The 27,414-nt window shown below is 36.4% G+C and overlaps 2 protein-coding genes across 8 annotated transcripts in view; one reads left to right on the top strand and one right to left on the bottom strand.

Annotated features, from left to right (window-relative positions):
- The window catches only part of MARCHF1 (membrane associated ring-CH-type finger 1), a 254,111-nt gene extending 248,225 nt beyond the window's left edge, over positions 1 to 5,886 (top strand). For 2 of the 7 annotated variants that reach the window (XM_074905704.1, XM_074905705.1), the window contains one exon: positions 848 to 5,884. In XM_074905704.1, the coding sequence (XP_074761805.1) occupies positions 848 to 1,149 (302 nt within the window). In that variant the 3' untranslated portion in view covers positions 1,150 to 5,884. Of the gene's footprint in view, positions 1 to 847 lie in introns of all 7 variants that reach the window. The other 5 variants (XM_074905706.1, XM_074905707.1, XM_074905710.1 and 2 more) reach the window with 4 other exon arrangements.
- A 5,756-nt stretch (positions 5,887 to 11,642) lies between these two features.
- Positions 11,643 to 26,704, bottom strand: TMA16 (translation machinery associated 16 homolog). The gene is given in 8 exon segments (XM_074905703.1): positions 11,643 to 11,883; positions 11,885 to 12,010; positions 13,663 to 13,705; positions 20,600 to 20,748; positions 21,829 to 21,913; positions 22,738 to 22,775; positions 25,102 to 25,214; positions 26,535 to 26,704. Coding segments are annotated over 8 exon segments (627 nt in total). The 5' UTR covers positions 26,538 to 26,704; the 3' UTR covers positions 11,643 to 11,813.
- Positions 26,705 to 27,414: the final 710 nt, after the last annotated feature.

Raw genomic sequence — 27,414 nt, 5'->3', positions numbered from 1 at the left:
AATGAGAAGACTGTTCTTAATCCAACATTAATTTATTGTTAAAATCTTAAGACTACATTTAGGCCAAAGCAAATAATTTTAACATTATTCATATTATAATCAAGTTCAAATACTCTACCTTTTTTTCTTAGCAGCCATATATCTTTCTGTAAATATCACTGTGATTGATCAGTGTAATGGAAAAAGAACAGATACACCAAAAAAGTTACATTTTTTAGTACACAGAAATATAAGTTCTGGGTTTTGATATAGGTGTGTTCATGGGAAGGGTTGCACAGACAGCAAGAAAAGGAGGCTGGCAATGCAGGCGATAAGAGCCCTTTCCACTAGCTTTTTTTTACTATACCCTGGCTTCAGGATGAAGCTAGGACCAAGTAATAATATTGTAAACGTTGGTGTTCCAGGTACCTTAAACAGTGCCATGTTTCTAGCATAACTGAAACAAAAAACAGTTGCTGTTGAAGATGTGCATAATATTTCTAGGTATCCAGTTATCTCAGTTTTGGTATTTGCATTTTTGCTTGAGCATGCTATTGAATATGGGGGTATTATTGAAGAACAGTAAAACGTTTTGGTTTTGACTGTGTCAAGCATTATGCTTCCTTTGTGAGGGTGGTCTTGCATTTCTTATTTCACCAAATCGTGGTGGAGTCAGTTAAAAGTGGGAGGCACATGTAGTTTCTTGGCAACTGCTGCTGTTTTTTACTTCAGCCACCACTGCCCCAACAGCAGGTACATACCTGGGAATTCTTAGTGAAAGGTTTCTTTTCAAAATATTTTACTGAAACTTAGTACTTGATATTGAATGTATAACACCGGTAATAAATATAAATGTTTCATTTCAAAGGTGTCCTTGAATGGCCATTTTGGACAAAACTCGTTGTGGTGGCCATTGGATTCACGGGGGGCCTGGTTTTCATGTACGTGCAGTGTAAGGTTTATGTTCAGCTGTGGCGCAGGTTGAAAGCCTACAACAGAGTGATCTTTGTTCAGAACTGCCCAGACACTGCCAAAAAGGTGGAGGAGAAGAACTCTTCGTGCACTCAGACCTCGGATGTCAAGGATGCAGTGGTGGTGCCAGTAGCACAGACAGGTACAAACTCTCAGTCTGCAGCTGAAGAAACATCATCTGCGGTCATGCCAGTTTGACAGAGACAGCATTGTTTCTTCCTTGCAGAATAAGGCATAGTGTTTTCTACACTACAAATGCTAAAAGAGAGTAGAAATGACTGTGCATTTTTTCAGTTAAAAAAAAAAACAACAAAAAACCACACAAAAACCAAAACCCTGCAAGGAAAATGGATCCAGCAAAGCAACCTGTTACTGTATGGAATGTGACCGTCTGTGAAGTAGTTTCTCAACTAGTCAGCAAGTGTAGTGAAAGTGGAAGTGTAGAAAGTGCAATAGAGAACAGGTTTAACAGACAATGCCAAACCAATGTAACAAGATTACTTTTTTTTTTTTTTTTTTTAATTGGATGGCTGGGAAAGTAGAAACAGACCTGATATTATAATTTTGTTTACAGAAAACAAAAACCTTTTATTTGTTTACTACTAAAAGTTGTATTTGTTATTTATCTTCCTAAAGATAGCCTTCAAAACGGTACCAGTGGAGTTATATGCATTAACGGAATCAAAGACTAAAGAGCTGTATCACAGCACTCACTCTCTAAGCCTTGTACGGTAACACAAGTTCGCAGGACTGCAGTGGAGCCTGAATGTTTGGGCAGCTGTGTCAACTAAGGATATTTGAAACATTTGAAGGATAGCATTGTTTTTAAATATGCCTGAATTTTTGAAAAGTAAGCAATTTCAACCAGTATAAACTCATGTCTCCATAAGCTACAGATATTTCTTTAAGTACAGCTGTCAGCAAAATAAGTACAGGAAGGAGGGAATGTGTAGATACATATTTAGAAGAGCAGCTCAGCTGTTATTTTACTTTGTAAGAGTGAATTAGACATAACTTGAGGCAGAACTATAAATTTAAAAAATGCAGTTTACCACAGAATCACACAAAAGTAAATTGCATATTATCAAAGGTCTGGAAAAGGATGACATATTGGAAAGATGGAAGCCATTTTTCATTTAATTTTTTAAGATTCATGATACAGAAAGGTAGACATAAGAGAATATACCTATGTATCTTAAGAGAACATTAGTTTTTATCTCCTTTTTCTGAAAAGTTAGTTTTTACCTTCCTGACTGAAAAAATAAATCAATGGTTTCACTCTGTACAGGTAAACTTGAGGTGTTAGAGATTCAACAGTTCAGTTGTTAACTTCGTGTTTTGAACATTTTCATATAAAAATGAAGTGTGAATAGCATTAAAGAGTGCAATAGATAAATGAATGTAGATATAATACTGTGTCCAACAGGGTGAATTATATATAAAGAACCAATTTTGTGATTCACTTCTCATATCTGTGATGTTTACCATCAGGACACAACAGCAAGTATTGACTTGGAGTAGTTATGTACTAGCGTGGACAAGTCTGAAGCCTGAATGTAATGTATTTTTAAAAAAAAAAAGTTAAAAGTTTTTTTTTTGATCTTGTGTTTAGGTGAAGGAGGAAAAGCAAACAAGCAAATAAAGAACCAGAGTAAAGAGGATAGGAGAGCACAGGTTCATTCAAAGAGGGCAATCTGCCAAATCATGAGTGAACTAGACTTCTACAGAAGCCTTGCAGTTGCTAATGGTAAATTCCCTCTTTACACACTCAGATATCTACAATCATCCCATTCTTGCAAATATCCAGGGTGCTGGGCCTAAGATGTATTGGAGTTTATATATTAGGCATTCCTTTGTGAATGTATTTACTGGCTTAAGGCTTGGGGAATACTGGAAGTAGCAATATTAGCAAGACGTGTTCAGTCCGTTATGTTCTTTTGTATCAGAATTGCTCATGTAGTTTGTCTGTGACTAAGTGACTGTCACCTAGCTAGACAGGACAGAAAATTTTGATGAACAGGCCCTAAGTACATATTAATATTTGCTCTAAATTACTCCAGGCAAATCAGATTAATGTTTAAGTATTTTCACAACACACTTTTCATATAAAGTAACTTTTCAATTATACAATTGCGAATTGGAATTGTAGCAGCTTCTCATTTGAAATGACACAGAAGAGTAACCAAATCTGTTTATAATTGTGGTGGAGGCTTCAGGTCTTCACAAAATGATGACAGTACTAAGGAATGCCTCATAGCACTCATGTTTAAGACAATCTGCAAAGGCATGGTTTTCAAAAAGTGTAAATCTACTTGCTAAAAAGTAAATCTTATGATACCTGAAGTTAGACACTTAAAATTACTAGCTGCATATAAATGTTTGGAATGATGTTTACAATAAAACATGATGAATCATAGCAAAATTGACTGACAAGGAACATTGTTAGTGGAAGAAAATTAAGAGCTTTCTGAAATAAAATTTCTTACTAAGTGACAGCAATCCTGCTTCTTTAGCCAGCTTGTTCTTTGACCTGCTGTTGTAGCATCGTGACCCCACTGAAAGTACTTTATTCCCTATTTTAACAGTTTATTGGAGACTAATTCACATTGTTTTTTTCTTGAACAAGTATAAAATTCAACTCAAAGATACCCGAGGCTTCTGAAAGCAGATCTGTAGCATCCAACAAGATTAATGTACATTTTTAAAAATTCACCGAAGAGTTGACAACAGAACAGACAACTTGCAAAATTTTATACTAATGACTTCAAAACCCTATTTTGGCACTCATGTCAACTCCATATGCAACTGAGCTTACAGTTAGTAAAATATAATGGAGAAAGACTTCAGTTGACATTCCTCCTCTCTCTTTGAAATACTAATTTGGACAGCAGGAAAAGGAGCAAAATGGGACACTGTCTGCTGAGCCAATGAGACAAGTCAGCAGCAAGAGAGATTACAGCAGGCTTGAAGCAGTCTTTAACCTTTTAAAGTATTACAGTATTAGCCCATGCATCCCTTTCTCAGGTGCTGTGGATATTCTACAGCTTTCAGGGATTTCATGCAGGATTGGAATTTGTTTTGGAAGCAGCGTGCAACCTTTTCAAGAGGGCAACATACCTTGGATACAGGTCTGCATAAGGAAGGGGCATGAATACAGGCACTGCAGCTGCTTATCAACCAATGTTTTTTCATTCCTACACAAAGCACAATTTTCTGTATCAATTTAATAACCACAGGTTTCTGCAGAAAGAGTATACTGAATGTTTTAAGACACATTCTAAGACTTTTTAATGAAAATGATGTATCAAATAAAGATCCATATCAAACTGCCTGTATAGCCAACAGTGCAGCTCAGGCAAATATGCCGATGGTGGAATTTATCCTGCCTAAACCCACAAGGGCAGAACCTTGCTCTAAGCTGCCATTACCAAGAAGAGCTTCATCTGCATTCTTGTTTAAGCAAAATTTTAATGAAGATAGGTAGAAGTAATCTGGTGTCAGATCAGATCTGGAATTTTAAACAAGATACTCCTAACCTGTGAATGTGCATGTTTCTTTTCCTGTTTTAAGTTACAAGCGTTATAAAGTTTATTTCAAACTGGCATAAACATACCACTTTTGACTATCATTAGCATTACAAAGATTCTCAACTAGTCCTACCGTGCCATTCACACACTGCTCTATCTGAAGGCAGTGTTTATTTTGTTGTGTAGAAATAAATAGTAATTCCCCATTACCAGAACAAACCATTTATAATTTCTAATAATGCAATGAAACTTACTCTATGATGAAAATACTTTACTGTGTATAATATTTGGAACTACAAGTTTGTGTTACTTGTTTAACTCCCTCTCTTTTGCAAAAGAAAAATTGTATGTTTTTGTGGGTGAATGTGTACTGAAAGACAGAAGGTAAGGGAAACAAAAGTAATATATCTGCTTATTGTTGTGAAAACAATGTATTTGTATTAAACAACTGACCCAAATTACTGTAGTATTCTACATTTGTCACTTTGTTATATAGAGCATCACATGCTGAACATAAAGTGGCAAGACCACACTCTTGCAAGAAAGGTGATCAGTATACTCAGCTGTGTACTTAATAAACTTGCTAGCTCAGAGTGGCTAGTTTTGGGTACCACACCTTGGCAGAATGCTCAGGAAAATACCTCACAATACAAAAACACTTGAAAAGAACTATGGTTGTTTAACTTGCAGAAAGTAAGGCTGTGAACAGGCTTCAGCTCCATAAAGAACTCCCAGAAAGCAGCTGGTTTTACATCCATAGCAAAATGGACAACTAGTACCGGGTTTCAACTGCAGGAAAAGAAGAGGAAGAAAACTTCTGAAGGAGACCAGTGCTTTGGAAGGAACTGCTTGTTATATGTGATTGTGGAAGCTTTAAAGATGGGTTGGACAAAGAGTTAAATGGTTTAAAGTTAATCCCACCTTAGACTGTCAGAATGGATCATGTTTCCTTTATTATTTAGACTTTTACTTGGTGAGAATTTATCCTTTTCTAAAGAACAGGAGATAAATGTTTTCTTTAATGAAAGGAAATATTACATGTTGGCATTATAGAAGAATCTGTGTACTTTGTCAGGCGTAAAATCAAAGTATCCTATCTTGATAAATATACAGCGTTCCAACCAAACTATTAATTTAGTTTTCTAAAGAAAGAGGGTTGTATCCACCTACCCCATATCTTTCTCCTGGTTTGTCAGCGGGGGAGAGAGTGGGCTAAGTTTTGAAACCTCAACAGTTCTAGCTGAAATAAGTCATCATATGGCTGGTGACTGCTAAGAATATACATTCAAAATGCAGAAGTGTTCTAACAAACTACATTCCCTATATCCAAGACCAACAGATTGTTCATTTTGTTAAAGCTGCCTTAACTAGCTCATCATGTAAATCAAAGATGGAATAACAATATATAATCTACAAGATATAATATGGAAGAAACAGCATAACCAAATAAATTTTAGTAATAAAGACATATTCATTTCCAAAAATAGAGCCAAATTTGGGTTAGAATTAAGAGACTACACGTATAGGTCACTATGCCTTTTTGCTTTGTACCCAAGTTTGAGTCTCTTTATGAAGGGTACCATTAGAACACAAAACACAGTTCTGTTCAGTTTGCTATACATGTAAACAAGGAAATATGCTATATGGTATTTACCCACAATTCCCCTCCAATAAAATATTGAGGCTGTTCTGCATGAGCTTTATCTAAAAGTCAAAAAACCTGTCAGTTAACAAAGAACTCGCCAAAAGTACTTTGAATGGTGTATGACATTTCCACTGCTTATGACATGGAGCTCAGAAAATAACCTTGGAAAAATTCTACACTGATGTTAAGAGAGAACAATTCCAGTCTGCTAGACAGTGTGGGACCTGGGACAAACTTGCCCTTCTAGTACTTGCAAATACTTATGAGTGATACTAACAACTGAATCACAGAACTTCCTTTTTTTAAACAGCTCAAATACATGAATATATATGAAAATACAATAATCAGCACTATTCCAAATAAAAACCAGGTAGGATAGGTCACAGTAATTCTTGTCAACTAAATTGGGTCTTATTTTAGCAATGGATAACTTCTCTTGAAAGCCACATGGAAAACTGTCCAGCCTGTATGACATAAAGGATAACTTTTTCTTCTTTCTTTAGGGTCATCTAATTTAATAAATGACATGTTATCTTTTTCTTCTTCAGAACTACCATATAGTTACAAAGCCTTTAGAGGTTGTGCAATTTATAATTTGAAGAAATAAGGCTATAATGAAGCATGGATCATAACATCTGTGTATGCGTATGTCAGGGAACAGGGTAAACATGTTCTATAAAATTTAATAATGATTCACAAACAGCGCAGAATTGAAGAGTAACGTAGTAAGATTTAGAAGAGTTATATAAAAATAAACTCAGAAAAGAATAACAAACCAGCCAAAATCCTGATGGCTCTCAGAAGCAAGACAGCTACTTACAAGAGCCCTGAAGAACACAGTCAAAAGAACAAATCAGTCTAGAACAAAGTTCAGGCAAAGGCTTTAGTCAATCTTCTAAAAGTGCCACCTTACCTCTAGGTTTGCTAGTACCTTTTCAGGAAAAAGAATAACATTACATTTAAAAAGTATAGATAACAACTTTTGACCAGTTCATGTCCTAGCAACAGACACTGTCACTTTATATATAAATTTTCAGATCGGCATGTTATATTTTTGGTTGGCTGTGTGAACTTGAATATGAACTGACATTAGTAAATGCTGCCACCTTCCTGTATTTCTTTAGAAAATGCTTCTGTCTTTAGAGTAATGCTGGCATTTTGGTCTAATAACTTTAAAGTTTAAATTGTTTTCTTTTTCATTTGTAATAGGTAACTAGTTACATGTTAAACTCTTCCTTTTAAAGAAATTGGGCAGTATTAGAAATACAATCAGTTAAGGCTTAGACAACTTGATTATAGGGCCACTACAGTAAGTCTCCCACTTTTAGAGTTTCATTATAGGCACTCCACACAGGATCTTGCTAGATGTATTTAAGGCAACAGCTTAAATTGCATTGCATAAAACACAACACCTCATTAGCAAAGTTTCTTACCTTCATAAAACCTACTTTGTCTGGGGAAGAAAGTCTGGAAGTCAATGATAATGAAATTTTACTCTTGAAAGAGCTAGAATATAGAAATGTCAGCATTGTATTATGCTGAAACTTACCAAACAAGCCAATTTGAGGTATTTCTGTAGTATGAGCATTTCTTTGCCCTCTACTAGAAAACTAAGCCTAGAGGATTCCTTAAGCAGGGAACTTTTTCTGCTGAGAAAAAATGATGATGTTCTTTTTTAACTACTCTTCCCTATCTGCCAGCTGTCTAGCAAAAGTTCCTTAAAAGTTGGAGTCCCAACATACACATTTTTGGATCCCAGACTCTGTCCCCACATATGGCAGTATCATTACAGAGATGAGTAAATATGCTATTGCAATCAAAGAAAAAAATAAGAATAAAAATTCACACGTAAGATACTCTCTAAGTATATTCCTTGTACTACTTACGAATGGCTCAGATAATGGTTCATATATGTTGCCCTTTTGACTTGTTGCAATCCACTGCACATACTAGAGTTCCACGAGGATCTACACGTTAGAAGAAAAAAGGAAAAATACAATACTGAGGCTAAGTGCTTCACCGTATGCTTGTTTTTCCACATCACAAATGTTGCAGTTTTATCCCTTTAGAACCCACTTTGTGGAGCAGATTGGAAAGCCATGGTGAACAGTTCCATTAATTCAGGCACATTTGTTTGCAACACTAAAGAACTGTAAATTGATTAATCTACTGCATACAGTCAGCCTTTAGAAGGATGGTGTCTTCTGTGGGTTTTTTTTAAATCAACATATGCTTTGTTTACATGAAAAAAAATCATACTACTACTGTAATTAATGTCAGCTGGTTCTTTCCAGCTGAGACCATCAGTAGAGTAAGTTCCAGAACCAGAGATCAACCAACAACTCAGTACTGAAAGTTTGAATGTAATTCAGCCATTTCATAAGAGAAGTCTGAGCTCTCCAAGGCTGGCTGGAGTAAAAGTATACCTTAGTATAGTACACAAAGTACAGTGTAACAAATTAGAAAGTACATTAAAAAAACAGTTCTTATATATATATATATATATATATACACATCTTATATATACATTAAAAATAAGTTCTTACATAAAAGTGGCTTTCTGTGTTAAAATGTTACATTTTTGGTTTAAATTTTGTATGTTTAATATCAGCCCTGAATTAAAGAAATGAGTTTTAACTATTACCATTCTGCAGTCAAAAGCTAAAAAACACAAGGGACATTGTGAAGCAATATCTGACAACTTAAAAATGAAAGAAATCTTCCATAAAATTAATCTCTAACCAGAAAAAAACCCTGTCAATTACAGAGAATTATAACAGAGGATTTAGCATTAAAGTCTGTAATCTTTAGTAACGAAGAGAATTTCAAGGTATTCCCTACAGCAAGTTTGTAAGAACAGAGAACGTCACATAAATATTTCCCATTCCCACTGTTAACAGCAGCTGCTTTCTAGATTTTAATTCTAAAGAAACAGAATAACAATTCAGAACTCCTGAGAGCATTCATCCTTTTTTTCCACCACAGGGAAGAAACTCATGAAGGTACAAAACCCTAATAGCTGACTTTAAAGCACAGGCATTATTGGATTATGAAACCGATAGTGGCAGCTGGTCTAGCTTGTCTCACTAATACATGAGAGACAAAAGACTCTATATCCCCATGCCAGGCCTCTCAGAACAAAAACTCTGAACACAGAAATTTAAATAAATAAATACATAGCTTTGTTTAGTGTTTTTTTTTTTTTTCTTTCCCATTGCCACATTAATATTCTGAAACAAAACCCACCTGTTACATTGGTCTTGCACATCATCAACTTAAGCCTAGATTACTTTTCAATTCAAATATGAGTACTTGACAGTTACAAATAATTTTTTTCCTGATAATTCAATGTAAAAAGTTGACATACAGAAACTGTTCTTTCTCCACTACTTATGTCAACAAGACAGTTTAAAAGTAGTGCATACATGGACTCAATAAGCAGTGACTACATGGACTTCAAGGGAGAAAATCCACAAACTCAACAAAGTCCAAACTGTAAACATGTTCTTGAAGCGTGAATAACAAGTGTTAACAAAAATATCACTTCAAATATTTGACTATCACATCTATCACAGAAGTCATAATTACTTTTGTATAATGTCTTATTACTAAATTGTTTCAAGGAATGTAGAACATCTCATTCTGCATAACTTTGCATGACAATCTTTTTTAAAGCATTCACCAAGATGTCAGCCTAAAATAGTCATTACTGTGACACCTTCTTCTAGTTATCTTCTGGTCATTTTCCTTCTGTATTTTACCCAGTGTGGTAAGAAAGTGACTTTTTCTGTAATGTTTCTACTTACAGTTTCAAAGCACATCAAACATTGTACACAAGTAAAAATTTAAGATAAATCTTCTGAAAGGCAAAATCTGTCAAAGCACTATCCAAACACATACACAGCTTTAGTTCAGACCAATTATCCTGGCTCGGCTTCCACCACAGTTTAACAACTCAAGTTTTCTAAATCAAAGCAAGCTGAATTCTACACTACAGCTCAATTTAACAAACTTTAAAAAATATCAAAGGCCTGCCCTGAACTTCAGCACACTTATTTCTATAACACACAAACCCAAAGCAGTGATATGACAGCCTAGATATGGCTGGTGTCAGGTAAGATCACTAGCCAGGTTTAAGGCTTGCAGTCCATGCGAAGATGCATTAGATCACTCACACATGCTTCAGGTCTATTAAATTTATTCAGGTTTCTTCTTTAGATTAATTTAAGAATGACAATGGTTAATTCTATATTAGCTAAATAGATTGGTCCCCTAAAACATGAAAGGACAGCCTTATTTTGTAGAGAGGGAAAAACTTAGTATCAATGTTAACAGAGTAACATGTTAACCTCAGTAACACTTACTGCATAGCTAAGAAAATACATACCTGGAGATCTGTAAAAGAAATCTGGGAAACCCATCTAACTATTCACCATGACAAAGCCTTGTTGCTTAATATGCAGAACTGTATTGGGGATCAAGTACTAGAAAGATCATCCACCAGGAGTAGTAATTATTTCCACAGAATTAACAGGCATCTGAACTGTGACTGCTACAATGCGTACAGACAGTACATCTGAACTGTGATTCCTGTGCCCAGACAATCTTCTCCTACTTGATGCCTGCTCTGAAATTATCCCTGGCCTTACCCTTGTCCATTTTTTCCTTTTTTTTTTTTTTAATTTTATTTTATTATACAGTATTAAAAGTGACAATCTGCTCCGAACCTTCCCAAAAGACACACTTAAAGGCATCTAAAGAGTTGCTTCATAAAGCAAGGCTGCTATTTAAAAGTCCTAAAGAACTTAATTTTAAAATGCACAGCTTTGTCAACAGAGGGGCCAGCAAAAAAAAAAAAAATATGGATAAAAGATATATTTAAAAACAGACTACAGGGACTTTAATTGGATTTTGATCTGAATTCTTCAATACAGACTGGTAAGGACACTGTAATTCTCTCAAATACTCTTGACAAAACATAAAATACTCAATATTTTACTGAAGTCTTTCCAGCCCTCTATGTTCCTGACACAAATTCTCAGACAAGAGAAGGTACAAGAGTTGAGTTCTTCGTGATTAACTGATGCTCCATGTATCTCTTCTGTATATACATTTCCACCAAAAGGGGAGTATTTCTGACACCTAAGGTAAGTGTTCTGTGCCACACAGCACAGGATTTTGAGATGAGGCCTATCACTGCTCTCCACAAAACTGCATACACCTAGAGACATCCCAACTACCACCACAAAAGAGGGATAAAAGTTGCCACTAGCTGGACTCAGTTTGCTAGGGTACCTACTATTTATATACTAAATGACATATATTCTTGGCATTACCAGGAAAAGGTAAGGATTTCCCACCACAAAGTATTTCTAACAGATGTCTGAATCCTGACTGCCCTATGCCCAGAGAAGAGGTACTCAGCTGGTCAGAATTTCAAGACATAAACTATAATTGCTTTCTCAACTCAGAAGCCTGCATGCTGAAGAGAAGGTACAGTATGAGAAATAAGGACACAATTAAGATTTTAAGTATTTATTTATATTCCATTTTTTAAATCTAATAATATATAGCTTTACCAATAATATACTGTTTACTCTTCACCACAGGTATACAGTGAGCTGATAAAAAATGCAACTAGCAAAGCCTTTGCAAATATAGTTAGAATATATTCCTGTTTCCAGTGATAATTAAAATAGGTTTCTTAAAATTCCCTTCAGCTGTTTCAGCTCTTGAATCAGCTGGTGCTCATTAGGCCACCTCTTCTTTATTCAGTTCTTCTTTAGCTTCCGCATCTGCCATCTGAAGGTAACTGAAAGCAGCATCCCTAGCTGAGAGCTTTTTCATTTTGATGTTTGGCAGTTTCCTCAGATCACCATCCCATTCTCTTAAAGGGGAAAGAAAAAAAAAAAACACTAATGAAAACCAATTGCCAATAGAAAGAAGGAATGGCAGAGGTAATTCACCTTTCCTCTGAAGATGCTAACTCAAGCATCTTCAGAGGAAAGCTGCTTTTCTAAATTATACTCTCAGTTCCACTGCAGTATGAATAAGCAATGTTTTCACCTCATCTTGTACGCTACAGCAGCTGTAATTTCTCCATGAAGAATTAAGTACTTTCATATTTGACATTCTGAACAAAAAATATGATTCACTTTATTCCCACAGACTATTTGTATCCTCAGTTACTTTAGCCCATCTGCTTTTAGGTTTGACACACTAAACACCCAGTCTTATAAGCAATAGAAAAGCAGTTTGAAAGAGTTTCTTCATCTGGATGCTCAATCTGCAGAGCTAGTATCACATGTACATAAAGTCCTTCATTATGATTTATGGTAACTGTTAACATCTTACATAAGTGACTTCAAGAGGACACAAAATGTTAGCAAACATTAATTCACATAAGTATATTATTCCGAAAGGCTGCATATGAAGGAGAAAGGGTTCATTTAAATTTCACAAGCCAAATTCAGTACACAATGAATAGAATGCTTTCTTAATTATAGTAAGTGCACTTCATGGATAATTTTTTCTCAAGAGCAAAGACAGCATTTGCCAATTATAAGACAGACATGGTTTCACTCTACCAAGGTAATAAGACAACACTTCTATCAGGTGTACCACTACAATAAGTCAATTGTGTATTTATAAAGAGAGCAGCCAGAGGCCTGTCTCTCCTTTGAGATTTTTGGCTTTATTCCAATATCCTTTAAGTAATGACTCCTGGCCACATACCAGCCCTAGGAGTTAGTGGTGTATCATTCCTTGCAACATCAGCATTCATAAGTCTTTTTTTTCCTTTAAAGTATCTCAGTTGACAGAGCTGTCAGCAAGAGTGTTCATTCAATCCATTATCAAGGCATACTGGCTTGCTGGCTCATATGAGCTAGCAACAAGTTTCAGAGCTCCCAGATCTTTGAACTGGATGCAAGTCATCAATTCGCTTAAGATTTTCAACTAGTATATACACACAAACCCTACTGTACTACACCTAGAGTTGGATTTTAGCAAACATGGCTAAGAACTTAGTGCTATCTTAGTTACTTAATGCTAAGTTCTGACTGTAAATAACTTATGTCACTATGTTATATGACTACAAGTACTGTCTGAAATCTCATTTCAGGTAAGAAAACAGTGTAATTCCATTTATCAATAAATCTATCTTGATCCTTAAACACTAACAGTAAATGCTAATCCGTTTGGTGTAAATCAGTGAACAGCTGAGATCAGAATTTTAGGTAAAGAGAAATTACTAAGAATGTTGAAAAGAAGATACTTAAATCACAGAAATGAAATTCTAACTCTTGAAGCTTTCTAACGCTTCCAATGTTTTAACAATTAACTGTCACCAGTGTTTAGCTTGTAACAGCTAAGAGATGCCAAAATAGCAACACTACACCTAGTCTGCTTTTTCAAATGACAAATTCTTTAGCAGTTTTGCATAAATTCTTTTTTAAGAAAAAAAAGACATACAATGTGTCAAATTCAGAAACACTGTTCTGCATAAACAGATTAGTAGTGATAATAAAAAGAACTTACCTGAAAAATTTAAGATGCTTTCTATTCATAATGTCGGGGATTTCTAATGGGAATGAAATTAAATTGTATTAGGTGTGTTACATTATTCAAGTGAGTCTCATTTCAAATAAAGAAATGTGAGCTAAAGGGGTGAACATACTGTTTCAGAGATTAAAAGACCAAGAAAATGAGAATGAGGATTCATATTAGAAAGTTTCTAGAGCAATATATAAACAGGAAGACTTCTCACTGCTAAAGAAAAGGAAGTGAACTTAGACCCACAAACTGCTCCAGAATTCAAATGTATCAGTTACTGAAAATCTAATCCTGACAAATAATAAAAGGAGGGTGCTTCACTTTCTCTAAACTGACACATCTGAGAAAAGGGCAAAATTTTAAGCACTTGAAGTGCAAAAAGTTTTCCCTTTAGAAGAAGTCCAGTGAAGAAACAGGAAAATAATTAATTTATTATTTGTTTTAAAAGCATAACTAACATCCTCAACCAAGATCAAGGTCTGGTTATGCTAGTTTTTAACAGACATTCACTCACACATGTAATAAAATGACAATTCTGCCCTGCAGAGCTTACTATAAATATGCACAACAGATAAAAGGTAAAATAAGAAAGATTAGTTTCAAAGCTGACCTAAATATACAAGCCTCACTCTAAATTAATGCGTACTAAATGGTCCATAAGTATTTTGAAATTATTTTGGAAAAAAATTTCAAAGCACTTACATCACCACTGCAAGCAAGACAGATCAGCAGCAGACTTAGGAAAGTAACTCTGGTAATTCCAGCAAGAAAATGTAACAAACAGCTAAATACACTTTGTAAAAGTTACCATGCAGTACAAGGATATATATAGGTGTGGGTGTCTTTTTAAAATATAAACGCTGGGAGGGAAGAGTACAGTAACATGTCAGGTGTTTAAACAGAACACATTCTTAAGATTTTGGAATATCGTACTACTTCCTTCCACCTGCAATGAGACAGTCTGAGAGCAAAGAATGGCTATTTGGTAACAACTAATCTCACTCCAATGCAATTATAGTTTCCATTGCTAAATACTGCAGTAAATGCAACATAATATTTATATAGACTCTTGTCACCTGTCTCCTCTCATGAGCTGATGTTCCTTTTTGGTTGAACAGAAACAAACATCAATTTTTTTAATGATGGAAAGTTTTCAGTCTTCCCCACTAAGAGAAATAAGTGACATATACTCACAACAAAACTTTATTACCTTTGGTAGTAAAAAAAGTTGGCAAACATCTTGTAGAGACTTATAGGACAAGCCTTTTTTTTTTTTTTCCTTTCCTTCCTGGACTAGCCAAAACATTCCTACTACATGTGTAGTTTACAAACTATGCAAAATTCTACCTAGGCTGCCTAAGCTGCTTTGCCTTGATTCAGTGTCATGCTTTTGTTGGTCAGTCCTGAAGTATTGCAAGTCCTGTGTTTAACATTTTCACTAATTTAGAGATTTATGCCTTAGGAGCCTTGAAATTTTTGCACAGTATAAAATGCCTCATTACTGTCTAGGAACTGTACAGATTTCACAGCCAGAAGGTTTCTCAACATGAAAGATGCTTGCCACCCCTGTAATGTTAAATCTACTTTATTATTTTAGCTCTTTAAAATGTGACATTTCAGAAACTTCTTATGTTGTCCCTGAGCAAACCCTGAACATACAGTTCTGCCTTTGTTCATCTATCAATTATCCCAAGTCCTACAGCAATAAATCAGATGATGTTATCAATGCAGGATTATAGAGGATTTTGCTATTACAGAATGTAGGATGATGATATTTGTCACTTATCTTTGTGGCCAGATAGTCTTTACTATTCAGAAAATATTCCTTCCTTTCACATGGGGTTATAAATTTAGCAATTGAAGAACAATAATATATGCAGAATGTTTTAATAACAATTATACTAATTTCTGCAGCCTGCTTCTTGGTAAATAGATACGGTGATACTGTTCAACAGCTGAGCAAGGCAAGGCAAAGAAACATTTACCTCATTCTTTTTTTGTCTGCTGATTCCTTGGTTCTGATAAATACCAATGCCACATTAGCTCCATCCTTCCCTCTTGCTTTCTTTGCAGTCCCTTGAACTGCACTCTTGGCAACACAGTACAAAATGCTGAAACACAGCCCCCACGAGAGAAAGAAGTTCTTCCCTTCTCTCAGGTATTTTACATGGAGCAATGCCTACAGTTTGCTGCTAGGACAGAGCTTAGTGATGCAAACAGTGAGTTTGGCATACGTGGCACCATGCTAATCTGGACCAACTGCCCCAAAAACATGCTGAGATTTGTATTTGTTCCTTCTACCAAAGCACCGATCCAACATACAGTTCAGTATTATTCTCAGACAAAAGAGGACTAAATAACAAGATTTTCAAATGAAGCTCTTTCAATTGCTTTTTTTGGTTGAAAAAACACCTTGGAAAGCATTTAATGGCTTTATTAATTTACATAGGACTTTTTACAAAGAGAATATTCTAACAGTTTTATCCAGCCTGTCATCCAGGGCTTATAAATGTCAGGAAGAAGCAGGCATTCTGAAGGGGGAAATGCTGTGACAAACCAGAATTTGGCACTCAATCGATCTTTAACGCTTTGGCAAAATTTTTAAGTTATGTTTACATGTGTGTTTGCAATATGTTATACGACACAAACCAGAGTTACCAGATTAAGAACAGAACTAGAAGTTCTAGTCCCATGTGTGTAGAAATAACTATATACTGTATGGTATATATTTTTAAATTGTGGTGGAAAGCTGCAGTAGCGCTGCATTTTCAGATTAATAACGCTTGTCTTACTCAGAAGTACCTCCTTAGCATGACCAGTGTCATGGTTTTTGCTGCTACTTGTGAACTTCTTAGTTTGCTTTTAAAATGTTAAGTCACAGGACTGTGTTTTTCTGAACTAAAGATAGAAAAAACAGAAGACAGAAACATGGCACAGGAGTTAGTGGAAAATAAATTAAGACAGCATTTTGGGGAGCAGATACTGTCTGCTAAGATGAAGTATTCAGCAACCTATGTGTTATAACAAAGCATCAGTTTTCTGACCCTTTCAGATAGTTTTATTTTCCTTTCTTCTGAGGAAGAACAAAGAGCATGTTATCTCTCAAACTTTGTCATGAAGATGTTAGTGCTTAACACCATTTCATAAAAAGGAAAAAAAAACAAAGTGACTGAGTTTAATTTATAACACAGAAGTTGAATAAAATACTACAAAGTCAGCACCTTTCCACCTTTATGAATGGAGAAGCACTGAACCAGATTATTTCAAAGTTCCTAGGGGCATCAGAAGTAAAAAGCTGCTGTCAGCTGTAGGCCTAACCGACCCTGCCTCTGTGCACAGGCTTGAATTGGAGGGCTTCTAAAGCATAACTAGAGAAAAAGGGGACAGAGGAGCCAATCCTGGTGCTAGATTGCCCTTCTACAGCTGTATCCCACAGCACAATTTTTTAACCAAGTGCTCTGTGACAGTCTGCTGAGATGTTTCAGTTCTTTTCTCTGAAGTATGCTGTTAATAAAAACACTATCATTCTTCGTAACAATAACTATTTCTCTCTCCCAAAGCAAAGATTTGCACAAGAGATTTACCTAAATCTCACAAAGACTGAAATGTCACTGCTCTGTCAGTGCTCTGAACAGAATACAGGCTGCATATATATCACATCCATTAGAATTGTCATACAGAGAAACACCCAAAGGAGGTCAAAGGATGATATTGCAGCCTGAAGTTAAAAAAGGAAAAGGATGTTAGAAACTGTAGATGCTCTTTAGACAAAGAAACATTCAGTTACTCAATAACAGTAATTACAGAAAACAGCAGCTAACAAACAGTACAGAAGTTACACTAGCAGATACATGTATTTCATCCGAATTAAATCAATTTCCTTATGACCTGAAGTTTCAAGAATTAATTAATAAAACTGGTGCATTTATCTTTAAAGGCCATTTCCCCCCAAGATTAACATTATGCTTCTTAGAAAACATGCAAGGTAATTTGAAGCAAATTATCAAAAATGTATGACATTCAGATGAAATAATTATGATGCTTTTCAACTGAAAGCATGCTAACTCTGAGTTGCAAGAGCATATCCTGTAAATATCTAGGATTCTCTTTCAATAGCTTTGCTATAAACATGTTAGACCAGATTAAAAACAAAAACAAATATCAACATAAGGAAAAGAACTCCAGAAAAATTTATGTAGATGTATTTAAGGAGTAAGGAAGTGACAAAAAGCTGCTAACAAAAATCAGCAACCTCACAGGCAGACTGAATGTTCCCTGTATAGGTACTGTTTTTCAAAAAAGAGACTGAAATTTACTATTCTTTTGGGTATTCACCACTTTTGTAAACAGCCAGTAAAGAAGAATTAACTTTTCGTTTACATATATCTGAGACATATATATATGGAACCAAATTTTATGAGACTTTCCTAAATTTAAACAATACATATCATATAGTCTCTTCATAGCAAATGCACATGCATACAAGAAATAACCGAGTTGAAGAATAGGGGGAAAAAAACTCCAACAAATACTAAGTCAGTTATAAAAGCTCCACTCACTACAGCTTTCAGGGATAATAATGAGCTAGAGCATAAAAGCACAGTTTCCAGCTGACTTCCATTTATCCACAATCTCTAATTACAGTATTTAGCAGCAACTATTTTCTCTGAATGAATACTGTCCTAGACAGAGAGCAAAACCTGCAGCAGCTGTGATAACAAATAATGAATGATTTGAGAGTGTATTTAATATGTGAAGTTGCACCATGCTCTCTGAATGCTTTACTTACTAATACTATAATAACCTCAAATTCTGCTTACAATATTTCTGGATTTTTTATTTTTATGTTGTGCTTGTGCATTTGACATCTTTCTATCTAGTCCTATGGCTTTTTTCTGTCAGATTTCCTCAAAACAGTAAGGGAAAAATGAAGAACTAACATTTAAAAGCCAAACCAAAAAGATTTTCTACAACTGAGATTTTTAACGACATTCATAGTATCTATTTTTCTATGGCTTTTTTTCCCCCCTTCTAAGAAATCAAAGATTATGCATGAAGTCATACAGATATTCCTGAATTCCTCTGCCACTGCAGGTTCTGAAAGTACTAAGAAACACTGACAAAATTTTAAAGCCATTCATTTTCTTTATCAAGCGCAATGTAAGTTGGCGCAAAGGGGAATATGACACATGACCCAAACCTTGCTGTGCTTTGTATCCTAACCACAGAGCAATGTAGATTTTTCATGTCTTCTATGTCATACTATCACTGTTGGGACTGACTGTGTCTGAATAACACTTTAGTATTAAAACCAAGTTCATCACTCTACTTCAACATGCTCACTTGTTAAAGCAAAATACATAAATTTCACTACTATTTTTGTATCTGACTCCCCTCAAAACAACTCTTTCCTTTTTGCAGTTTCATTATGCCTTTTTCTTTCTACCTTATTTCACCAGATTACTGCTGCTTCCATTCAGCCTAGTTCAGCTACAAATTTTCAGTCTTTTATTTCTTTTTCATGTGTAGCTTGCATCTGTGTACTACCTCCAAAACCAGAAAATACTGTCAAAAATGTTAAGTGTTTCTTCTTAAAGAATATGCACCTTAAGAGGAAATTTTCAGCTCTAATGCTTATGTTGTGATTTTCACACATGACTGCACCTCAGAAGATTTTCATTAGATAATCTGCTGGCATGGATGGCTACTGCAAAGGAAGATAAATGGTTATAAAAAGGTCAACAAGAATATCCTGCTTTATGATTTTACTCAAACTTGTAATAATGGCCAAGGTGAATGCTTAAAAACTCAAAAAGTGTCTTCCACTAGGCTCTTGTCTCTGAGACTTTTAATTTTAATTCTTCGGAGTTCCTGTGGGTTTTTGAGTATTAACAGATTAAATGTTAGGGCCTTCACAAACACAGAGCACTTACACTCCCTCCACCACCATCTCTAGTAAATCAAAGAAAGGAGCGTAACTCCTCTGCCTGAGAAGAACAAAAGGAAAAATGTGTTTTTCTACTTGGGGGTTATAATTTATGCCTGTAGAATACAGCTTGTAGAGTAGATGTGTCACATTAGCCCAGGATTTCTTCCTGAAATACCTAAATTTTAATAGGAAAACTCCAGAAATATCCAAATTTGGAAATACCTCAGTACTACAATTTCTGCTGCAATCATTCTCATACATGAAACACAGCTCAACCTTAATGGAATGAAAAGTCTATTTCTGAAGATGTTTTAGGCCCATGAGTTCAGAGGCTTTGTTTCTCCTGAAGTTCATGAACCCTAAAGCCCACTCTCTCGTGATATGAACGTGCTTAAGTTCCTCATGCCATGGGTCAATGGAAATGGGCCAGTCAGGCCACAGGTTTATCACTATCAGTAAATTTGAATAATATCAGACAAAGTTGTGTATAAAGACTTCACTGGCACAAGTCTAGATAACAAAGCCCACCTAAGAAGAAGTAATTAATTTGTAAAGAAAGTGATGCTGATTATGCCCCACATGAGCAAATAAAGTCTTCATGCTAATGCATGTTAAAACATGCACACTCACTGAAACTCACTTTTAAGATAAAAAACTTTGTATATCATGAAGGTCCAAGCAAGTTGCAGGTGCATTAAATCTCACTTTAGATTCAAAAATGTTATAATGCCTGCACTAAAGAGGCAGTACTAGCAAAGATGCACAAAAGCAAAGTAGTAAAGCAGAAATATACAAGTCAGATCTCCACCATCTTTTTTCTCCTTTTCTTCACCCTAACCCTCCTCCCAAACTCCTCTGCAAGGCATAAATACCTACCAGCTAGTTAATTCCTTTAAAGAGAAAAATAAAGATAATGCTGAGAAATTTCACTTAGATTCTAGCTTTCTGAGCAGAAGGTGTGACCACAAGATTATTTCTAATACTCTTACATACCTATTCCATAGCCTTCATAGAGTTGTCTTTCACGTTCTACAGTCTGCTTGATGACAGCTTCCCGTGAACCGTGTTGTCTTCCTTGTCTACCTTTAATACTGTTTTGTAACTCAATCTGCTCCAGTTCAGCATTGAATCGACACATATAACTGAAAGAAAAATTATGCGAGATGCAGAGATGCAAAACTTTTGCAAAACAGAATTACTTCAATAATCTAAGAAGTTATTTTATTAATTGCATTTATTTCCTATATTAGTCAGAGATGTTTCTTAGATTTGAACTATTACTTTAATCTTCAAAATGGAAGCTCCTTTTAGAACTTCATCTGAATTATTTGCAGCTACCAGAAGGATTAGGTTTTTTATTTGTTGCTTTTTTTAAACTATGTTTGCATAAAACAAAACTCCCGCATTATTAAAATTCATCTGCTCTGGAAGACCAGTGTTCAATCTAAGTATTCCTAACTTTTAATTACTGCATTTCACCACCTCAATAGTTATTTTTCAAGTTCTTCTTTGGCATGTGTTCTATATCCTCTCACAAACACCCAACCCAAATCCAAAAAGTAAGCTTTTACTGCCTTTGCAATATCACTAGTGATGATCAGCAATTTACAGGTTTCATGAACAGTGTAGGAAGTATGTCACACCTTCTGAAAGGAACCTGATAGCACACCTTCATAAGAATACATATATATTATATGTTATTTAGCCAGCACGTGAAAAATGGTGACAAGCCACAGATACATATATCCAGTAGCACAGAAATAACTAAATTTCTTCTTAGCAGATTTAATTTTGGTACTTCCTACCCTAAAAATAGACCTACCTGAGTACTGTTTAAACTCAGCAAAGAAAATTTACAAATAGAGGTGTAAGTAGAATGCAATCTGTGCATTTAAGTGTCACTGAATAACACAACTAGCAAATTCAGGAAATTACTAAAGCCCAAATCATTGAGAGTCCTCCACCCACGGCAGAAATATAATTAAATAATTTAAAAACCCAACAAAAACAAACACGACTGTCTTCAGTAATTCTAGTGTGAATATATACATCTTTCAATATATAATTAAACTCAGTTGCAACAAAATAAGCTACTTGATATGATTAATAGTAATATATAGAAAGATCTCCTCTGAGTCATCATCACTTAACAGAACTTAATTAAGAACATTATTTTGAAAGAAAATCAAGCTTTTTAATACCGTTTTTAATACCAGGCTTACTTTTCAATTAGTTCACCAGCTTCCTTCTTTGTGTACTCAATTTTATTGGGGTCAAGGTGACTTTGAAACCATTGCAATTTTTCTCCTACAAGAATAAACATTAATGATTACATCGCCACTGTATCACCAACACAGATTAAAGTTCTTCAAAGTTTTTGAAATAACCCCCCATTTTTCAAGATTTTGAATACAATTGTAGAGTCACTGATATTGTGTGTACCAGGTGTGAAGGCAGCTGTAACTGAAATGTTCTCACATCATTTCAGATGTATTTTGTATCTTCCTCAAGAAAAAAAAAAGATACTATGCTTTGCTTTACTGGAAATTAGTGTTTAAAATATCTTTAAAATACCAACTGATATTAATTGATAATAAAATGTTTAAAATACCAGTTGATATTAAAGTATCAATTGGTTAAGATGGAAACTTAAGATGGAAGGCCGCAAGAGAAAAAGACTACACAATGGCTGAACAAAAGTTCTGATCATCACAGTTTTTAAACAGACTAAATTGAAAAAGTGCAGTGTCAATCATACAAAAGCAAAAAATATTGCAGGTTGTAGAATACACTGCGTTCAAAGTTTTGAATTAACTTGCTAGCACAATGTGTCTGTTAATCTACATATATCATCCTCTTTCACAGGCAATTAAAAAAAGCATGGAGACAAGTACAATAAATACATGTACAGATGTACAAAACAGACATTTTGTCTGTACACATACTAAACATTAGGCTATACTCAACCCCAACTTCAATCCTGTATATACTATGTGAGTATATACTGTATATACTACAGAGTCAGATTATAGAGAAAGAAACTAATTGGAATATCTATAAAATTGGTAAAATTCTGTATCTATGCTAAAAAGTTGAATACTGTATTTAAATAATGAGACATTTCTGCTCACCAATGATGCTCAAACGCAAAGCTTTGTCAGTTTTCAACCTAGCAGAGAAAAAACAGGTATGTTAGCCAGGGATGAGTACCATACAAATAATCATCTTAATTTTCTTTCTCCAAAAATCATTTTTTTGGAGTTCACAATGAAAGTCGAAGTAAAATTTCAAATAGAAATATTGCTAAATTCAGAACAATGTAAAACTTACTCTGCTTCATCTAAAAAGTCTACTTTTTGCTAAAACTACAATCTGAAATTTGTCCAGTTTACCTATTGAGTTAAACAGTTTATTGTAAAAAATTAGGATGCAACACTTTCCTTGGAGCACAGCAAAAGGAATTCCATGGAAGGCCTGCATTTATTATAATTTCATTAAGTATTTCTAATATTCTGCTGATGTGTTTAATAAGTTTGGAGATCAAGAACAAAAGATTTCTCTGCACTGCATCCTTGCAAATCAAGCACAGAATGCAAAAAATACCATTCTAGTATCTAATAAACTTGCAATAATTAATGCTTGTGCTTAGTGAACAGTAAAAGTTAACATGTTAAGAAACAAGAATTAACACTTTATTAAAAAAGATTTTAAAAAATCAAAGTATTTTTAACTCCACCTCAATCTGTGGTGTGATACTCGAAGCCTTCTGTACTCTATGGGATGTGTGTACACAATTCAGTTTGGGATTAATGCCTGTGCTATTGAGCAGTTCTCAGAGGACAAAAGATTTCTAACAGGTAATAAGTGCCTCATACATTTTTGTTGCATTTTCAGTCTGCAGCAATGAACACCACTGAATGTCACTTTATTTGCAGAAAGGAAGATAATACATTGTTGGGATAAGTATGTAATTTGTCACTGAAAAAACTATCTTAGCCATTCTGCTGGTTTTGGTTAGAATCATTTTCTTCACAGCAGCTGATATAGGGCTATGTTTTGGATTTGTGCTGGAAATAGTGTTGATAATTCAGGGATGTTATCATTACTGCTGAGCAGTGATTACACAGAGTCAAGGCCTTTTCTGCTCCTCACACCACCCCACCAGCGAGTGGGCTGGGTGTGTGCAAGAAGCTGGGAGGGGACACAGCCAGGACAGCTGACCCCAGCTGACCAAAGGGATATTCCATACCACATGTTTTAAACACATGCTTAACTCCCAATATTTAAAAAGAATAAAAATCTTAAGATTTAATAAGATGATCACTAAGATAATAGGGATCCAAAAGAAACCAGAACCCTTAACAGGTCTTTTTAAAGACACAAAGGAAAAAATCAATACTATTCATGTCTTTTGAGTTAAATTGCTCTTCAAGCCAAGACAGTACAGAAAGCAGAATACAGACAACTGGAGGATTTTTTTAACACAAATTATTTTTAGAACACCACACAAAAGAGATCACCAAAGTGCTGATCTGTGAACAACACTAGTTAATTGTTAGAACCCAGAACTGCAAGATTCGGAAATCTTTTTTATAGATAGATCATTTTGCTGTCACAATACACTTTGGATGCTCCAGACTGACACACTACTTTTGGTGGAACAGTTTCTCTATACCATCAGCCTAGAGGCCTCACACTTGAAACAGTAAGGAGGCTTGGAAAAGAAAAGGCAGAAATCAAGGAACAGAGCCTAAAGGAACAGATAGCAATCTACATTCTCTAGTCTTAAGTTTCTCTCTGTGGAACATCTCTGCTCCTGAGGCCTAAATGATCAGAGCCTAAGGGGAAGGACAGCTTACTACATCCTCTAGTCTTAAAATTAGTTTCTCTCCATTAAGCACTTTTGCTCTGTGAAGGCATTAGGCTTCACTGATCCCCCACAAGAATTCAGGATAAACCATCCGCTCTTTCATCAGACAGCTTGAAGCTCATCTTTTATTAGCTTGCTTGGCTGCCAATATTTAATAATTTTTCATAAAACGGTGCTTTTTCCTCAGGTAACCTGTGACACATACCAAAAGGTAGCCTTTTTTCACTTGCCATGATTAGCTCCCTATTGCTACATTTCAGAGGAAAAGAACAGAAAGGCTAATCATATTAGTCAAACTAGGTGACTAAGCTTCGTGTGAAATCACCAGCATCGTGCCATTCAGATTATAAAAGCAAAATGTTGCAATAAGAAGAAACCTAACTTGTAAGGACAATACCGAAAATCAAGCAGCAGAACCATACACTTTGTATAAGCTGGTTTTATGAATACAAACCTGTCAGTTCACATGGCCCAGCAGTACTAAGTTATACAGGCCTTTCTGGTATCTTAAGGTTATATCGGCATAACAGTCCCCTTCCACCAGCACCCCCCTCCCCCCAAGCAAAAAGTATCTACTGTGATATCATCCTTTGATCTCCATAGAGATTTTGTATAGTCAACTTACTTTTCTTTCTTTTCTTGTTTGTGTGCTTCCTTTGCAAGCTGCGCAGCTTTTCTGCTGTAAGGATGGATAACTTTCTTCTCCTGCTTCCCTCCTTGGGTTTTTCGCAACTTTGGCTGTAAAGAAATAAAAGGTACTATACACTACTAAAGTTAAGTAAAACATTAAAGGAAAGCCTGAAACACACACCATGGTAAAGACTTAAGGTCATACAACAATATCTCAGAAAGCCCTTAACTTATAGTAGCAGCCTCTCAGTTCTACCAGTTGGATCTTACCCTCCCTCAATAAGAAACAAAATCACTTGAATAAAGTACATGCTGTAAAAAACCCCAAACTACTGGAGCACCAAAAATGCTGTAAGAAATCTTACACAGTGACTACTCTCAAGTGAGTCACTTACATAGTGTCTCAAGAAGTCACATAGTGACTACTCTGACTACTGCAGTAAGGTTACCTCTCTAAACCTGTGCAGTAAATGTCCCCATTCAAGCTTCTATCTGATCGTTGCACCTGGATTTCCGACAAAGGCCCTATGCAATTTGTACAACATAACAAAAGGATTTCCTTGTCCCTCCCCAGAGTCCATAAGAATGCCTCACACCAGGGAGCAGGCAGAGGCTTTCCTTCTCTAGCCCTTTATGCAGCACGGAGAGAGAATACTACTCACAAATTTAAAAAATACTGTAACGCTACTTTAAGTTATGTTACTTTTTAGTGGAAAAGGTTTTTAACAGAATTGAAAGGCTTGATCTAAATAATTTAAATTGCATATTGTTTAAGTCTTTAGCTGTGTGCAAAAGAGACACCTGAAAGTGAGGATGCTAAACGTGCAAATGTGATGGAGGAAGCAGCAATCGATAAACGGAGGCTTTAGTACCTCATATTATTTGTGTTAGCATCAGCGCCCCAGATTGCGAAACAAAGAAAAGATAAAGACAAATTATTCTGAACACCTAAAGAACGCTCCAAAGGCACCTTGCACTAGTTTCATACGTTAACCCCGCTCCTCGCTTCCTCCTCCCGCCAACCCGGAGGTGCTCGATAGCGGGCACCGGCCCAAACCCAGCCCCGCACCCTTCCCACCGGCTCCCCTGCCGGGAGGGCCCGGAACCACGGAACCGTCCCCCGGGAAGAAGCGCGACGGGCAGCGCCCCTCGGGGCTGCCCCCTTCCCCCGGGGCCGCCGGCCGGCGGGGAAGGAGGGAGCAGGCGAGGTCGGTTTACCGCCATTAACGGCCCACACGGCCGGGACCCGCCGCGGACGCCCGAGGCCTCTCCAGGAACACCGGTGGGGCCGCTCCCGGCGGGAAGGAGAGGGCCGGTAGCGCCGCGGGCGGCCCTCCGCCGCGCCCAGAAGCGGAGACCGCAGCACCCCTATCCGCACCCCTATCCGCACCCCTATCCCCCCCGCCATCCCCACCGCCCCGCACGCACCATGGCGAGACAGCCTCCCGCCGCCGCCGCGGTGCACCAGCCAAAAGGGCCCGGGCAGGCGCTCCGCGGCGCGGCGGCCGTTCCGCGGCGCGGCGGCGCGGTGCCAGTCGCGACCCGCCTCGCTGACACCCGCGACGTTACTTGGGGTGAAGGAGGCTGCTTTTCCCCCGCGAAAACAGCAAGAGGACAAAGGTGGTTGGCGCGGGCTGCAGAGCTCCTCCAGAGCCGTCCTAAAGCTGGGTTGTGTTAAGAAGCCACCACCCAGAGCACGGGCCTGGGGAAAAATCTTTGTGACTGTGATGGCTGGAAAGCGGGTTTGTCGTCCGGTGTGCAAGAGGTCGGGAGAGACATTGGTTATCTACTTTAGGGCTGTGCAAGCCTAGATGCTCAGTGGCCTCCCATAAATCAAGCACACCAACAGAACTTTCCACGCTATATTTATACACAAAACTGTCAGAGTTAGTAATTTTACAAGGCCATCCTTTCTTCAATAATTAGTAATTTACATACAGTTATAAACCTGCTGACACAATACTTCTACTAACTATACATGTGCAGAGGAAGGGTCTTCACCTGTGTAAGCATCTTCTTGTCCTATAGGCGTGATTCTTAGTGTCATAATGAGGATAGTTCAGTCCAGGATACATGGACATTGAGTTTGCTTGCCAAGTTGGCAGTGTACCCTCTTCAAGGTCTAATTGCTCCAGGATGTCCTTGCTCAAAGGTGGCTTCTACTTGTTCTTCTGATCAGGGATGCCTTTGGCTTTAATATATACAGAGAACATCTTGACCTAAGGGTAATATTGCTACATTGTTCTAAAAGTTTAACCTTCAACAACTGTTCAGCTCCAAGCACCACAGACTCAACAGAGATACCATT

This window comes from Athene noctua, chromosome 4, assembly GCF_965140245.1.
Source record: "Athene noctua chromosome 4, bAthNoc1.hap1.1, whole genome shotgun sequence".
Lineage (NCBI taxonomy): Eukaryota > Metazoa > Chordata > Aves > Strigiformes > Strigidae > Athene > Athene noctua.
Note: the sequence above shows the minus strand (reverse complement) of the source record. Positions and strands in the feature narration are given on the sequence as shown.